Source organism: Terrapene carolina, unplaced genomic scaffold (assembly GCF_002925995.2).
Source record: "Terrapene carolina triunguis isolate 2854851 unplaced genomic scaffold, T_m_triunguis-2.0 Scaffold51518, whole genome shotgun sequence".
Lineage (NCBI taxonomy): Eukaryota > Metazoa > Chordata > Testudines > Emydidae > Terrapene > Terrapene triunguis.
This window is the reverse complement of record NW_020715869.1, coordinates 1-4,237: the sequence shown is the minus strand read 5'-3', so window position 1 is coordinate 4,237 and position 4,237 is coordinate 1. Positions and strand designations below refer to the sequence as shown.

At 63.3% G+C, this 4,237-nt stretch overlaps 1 protein-coding gene across 1 annotated transcript; it reads right to left on the bottom strand.

The window, feature by feature from the left end:
- Positions 1-197: 197 nt before the first annotated feature.
- LOC113405895 (GRB10-interacting GYF protein 1-like) lies at positions 198-3,286 on the bottom strand (the record flags this gene model as incomplete). The annotated part of the gene is made up of 5 exons (XM_026647208.2): positions 3,108-3,286; positions 2,468-2,524; positions 2,273-2,352; positions 1,666-1,795; positions 198-293 (listed from the first exon to the last, which is right to left on the bottom strand). Coding segments are annotated over exons 3-5 (261 nt in total), but the record flags the coding sequence as incomplete, so codon positions are not given.
- Positions 3,287-4,237: the final 951 nt, after the last annotated feature.

Here is a 4,237-nt window from a genome sequence, read left to right as displayed (position 1 = left end):
CCAGTCCCTGCCCTGGGGCTGGGTGGGAGCCGGCGCCCCCTAGAGGGAAAAGACCCCATGCCCCATCCCCAGGACTGCCCCTGGGGATCTCAGTCATAAGGGGGTGCTTTGTCTCTGCAGCCCCCCAATCTCTGTTGGGGGGGTGGGTTTGTGCAGCCCCGGCACAAGCAGTGGGTGTCCCCCCCCCGCCCCACTACCTGCTCCTCCTCCGTTAGTGGGACCAGGGCCAGCGGCTGCAGTGGCTCTTCCTGGAGAATGGCAGCGAATTCCTTATCCTGGAGCTCCTCCGGGACCTGGGCGGGTGTGGAGACAGCAGCTGGGGGGTGCGGCTGGGAGCGAACTTCCCCTGCCCCCCCTCCCCAACGGCAGGGTCACCCCCCCACCCTCCCAAGACACAAGGCTTTCACTTGGGGCACGCACACCCCTGCGAACCTCGAAGGGGGACCCCAGGGTCACACCAGGTGCCCTCATCCCGACCCATTCCAGGTCACCCCATTGGGCAGCCATAACCCCGCCCCCTGGTCACCTGACATCCCATGGGCCCTGGTGTATTTTACTCCGGAGGGAATTTCGCACCCCTGCGCACGCGCAGAATTTATGTCCCCTGCAGATTTCTTTAATTCCCTGCAGAAAAATGACTTTGACGGGGAAGCAAAGGGATGCCACAAGAGTGGTCATGTGACACACACACACCCCCCCAGCAGTACGTTTCGGGTGCCCAGGGCAGGTGGCAGAGAGGCAAATCACTGTGGGGCAGGGGGCGGGACTGGGGACCCGGCTGGTGGCGCCATCTCAGCTGCTAGTCCTGGCTGGGCTGGTGAGGACGGGACTTCCTCTTTCCCTGCACGGCATCCGGGGCCGGGTCAGACCCACCTCAGATTTCTCCCCCGGCTGCAGGAAGCTCTGCAAACTCCCCACCCCCCCACTTCCCGCACCCATCGCTCCTCAACTGCAGGGGGAGGGATCCCTGTACAGGGAGCTGCTCCCCCGTCTGCCCAACCCCCGTGCATCCAGACCCCCTCATAGCCAGACCCTCACGGTGAGCCTCATCACCCCCCTACACTCAGAACCCCCGCCCGGATGAGCCCCACTCCCTCTGCATCTGGACCCCCCACACACACTCAGCCCCAACCACCTTCACCTGAACCCCCCCTGCAGAGCCCCATTACCACTGCACCCAGAACCCCCAACAAGCCCCTGTGCATCCAGATCCCCCACTGAGCCACCCGCACCCAGACTGCCCCACACAGAACCCTCTCAACCCCTTGCTGAGCCTGCCTGCCCACACCTGACACAGAGGGGCAGGGCCCCGGGGTGTTTCTGGGGCCGGGCCGGTCCTTGTGCTGTGGCAGGGTCGGGTGCAGCCTCACCGCCGAGTCCGTGTCCCGGAGGCGTGGGAGCTGCAGGGGGATCTCCCACCTCTGTGCAGCCAGTGGCCTGTGTTCACCACTGCCAGGTTGGAGCCTCCACATTTATTTGCCAAATAAAATTTGCAGACTTTTAAAATATTGTGCGCAGAATTTTGATTTCTGGGGGCGCAGAATTTTTAATTTTTTGGGCGCAGAATGCCCTCAGGAGCAATACTCTGCAGCACCCCACTGGGCAGCCTTGGTCCGCCCCGTTGCCCGGCGTGCGGGAAGACTCGGGGCATGGACACACACGCACCTTGTTCTCTTTGACATAAAGTGCTAGCATCTCTTCTCTGCCGTAGCGATAGTCCGCGAGCTTGTACTTTGGCATGGCAGGAGAGGGCGGGGGGGAGGCCACGCTGCCCCCACTGGACAGCGCGCGGAGCCTGGTGGGGGCAGGACAGACTGAGAGTCAGCGACGGGGCCAGGCTCCGCGGACACACGGCCACATACACAGAGCGAGGCCGCAAGGAGCCTTCAAGGGGGGCTTCAGGGTTAAGTTAGAATGAGCTCGAGTAGGGGGTGCGGGAAGCCAGGATTCCTGGGTTCTCTCCCCGGCTCTGGGAGGGGGGTGGGGGCTGGTGGGTTAGAGCAGGGGGGGCTGGGAGCCAGGATTCCTGGGTTCTCTCCCTGGCTCTGGGAGGGCAGCAGGGACTGGTGGGTTAGAGCAGGGGAGGCTGGGAGCCAGGACTCCTGGGTTCTCTCCCAGTTTGGGGAGAGGGGTCTAGTAGCTTCATTATCACCTTCTTTGCCCCGAAGTTAAGGGCCAACCAGTGTTTGTGGATCTCTCTAGGGATCCCCAGCTCCCCGCCCCCCCAGGTCCCCCATTCTCTGGGCCCCGCCCCCCACCTCCCCACGCTCACCATTCCGGTCCAAAATTGAGCGTCTCGGCGGCCATCGCCCTCTGCGTGTGCGTTGGGTTTAGCTTCTGTTGTCCTATGACCTGGACGGCGAGGAAGGAAACCGGGCGATGAAAGGTGGGGTGTTCCCATCCCGTCGCTCTGGGCTCCCTGCCCCCCTGCCCCGACCTCTCACAGCCCCCCACCCCCCTTCCTTACCTGCTGGCTACAGCCCCACGCCCCTCACCGTGGGAGGCTCGGCCCACGGCGCCGAACCTGCAGCCAGGAGACAGAACCCGAGGGGCGCAGGGTTAGGATCAAGGACTATCCCCCCGCCCCCACTGTCTCTCCCTCCCCAGGCCTTCCCAGTGCAGATCAACTGTGGGTGGGGGCTCAGAAGGGGTGAGCCCCCCCCCGCAGGAGGGGGAGTGCTGGAGGGGAAAAGGTAGGGGGGGCTGTCAGCCACTCCCCATTGGCCCCCCAAAACACTGCTCCATTTCAGACATCTACCATTACCTAAGGGATAAATAATTCTAGCCCATCCCCTCACTCCCCAACATTACCCCCCAAATCCTCCATATGCCTCCCCCGGGAACCAGCTCCACAGTCTAGGCGATTGGGAGGGGCGGGGGGGCTGAGAGCCCGGATGCCTGGGTTCTCTCCCCTGCTCTGGGAGGGGAGTGGGGCTGGTGGGTTGGGGGGGGGGGCTGGGAGCCAGGACTCCTGGGTTCTGTCCCCGGCTGTGGGAGGGGAGTGGGGGCCGGTGGCTCAGAGCACGGGCGGCTGGGAGCCAGGACTCCTGGGTTCTCTCCCCAGCCATCAATGTGTACTCTCCCCCCATACCCCAAGCATTTCTCACCCAGACGGCAGTGGCTTGTGGGTCCGAGCGCGCTGGGGGCTGGGGGATTTCCGAGGGTGGGGGATCTGCGGGCGCCCGTCTGTCCGGGTTGCTAGCTGAGCACGGGTGCTGATGAGGCTGCTGGGCCTTTCTCCCCCCACAACAGAGTCGGAAGCCGGATTCACATTGGGAAGAGCTGCTGGGGGGAAGAGAGGGGGAGCATTAGTCCACACGGTGACGGATTGGGGGAGAACTGGCTTCAGACCCCTGTACCCTGCAGAGCGTGGCCCCCAGCACGTGGGATGGAGGCGATTTTCCAGTCAGCAGTATAGGGTATAGGACACACAGGGGAGCAATTCCCATCACAGCCACTGGAGGGCACAGGAACATAGAGCTTCCATAGTGCTGTCCTTTATGCAGGAAGTAAGGCAACGGGACTTTCCCCATCATCCCCAATGGCTGGAGAGAGAACCCAGGAGTCCTGGTTCCTAGGACCCCTTGCTCTAACCCACCGGACCCCAAACCAGAACTGGGACTGGAAGCCAGGATTCCTGACTCCCTGCCACATGCTGAGGCGGGTGCTGAGAGTTCCACAGGCTCTTTGGGACCAGAATGCCACGTCCGCCTCCCCCGGTGCGGTCAGAGACTCAGCTGGGCCCAGCCAGTCCAGCCTTGGGGGGGGGGGGGGGGGGGAAGGTTGCATAACACCCATGTCAAGATTGTGAGAAACCACAAAGGGCAAAGCAGCCAATCCTCTGGCAGGGCCACCGCCGAGAGCTAACGGACAAATGCCAAACCGTGGGGCACTTAGGCAGAGCCGGGAAGAGAACCCAGGAGTCCCGGCTCCCAGCCCCGCCCTGCTCTAACCACTACACTTCGCTCCACAACTCACAAACATCAGGTTCCTACCCCTTAGGCCAAGGCCTTTCGGAGGCAAAGCCCCCGGAGCGAGAACCCGACAGGAAACTGCTGCATCATTTCGAACCAGGGCGCCCCTCCCAACCACAGGCCTGGGGGGGCGATTTACCAGCCGGGGGGGTTGTAACCCAGCCAGGCGTTTGTGATACTTCGCCGAGGGGCCCCACCCCAGCCGAGAGCAAGGGATCTGCATTATTCCAGGCACCACGCAGACCCGCCACACCAAAACAGAG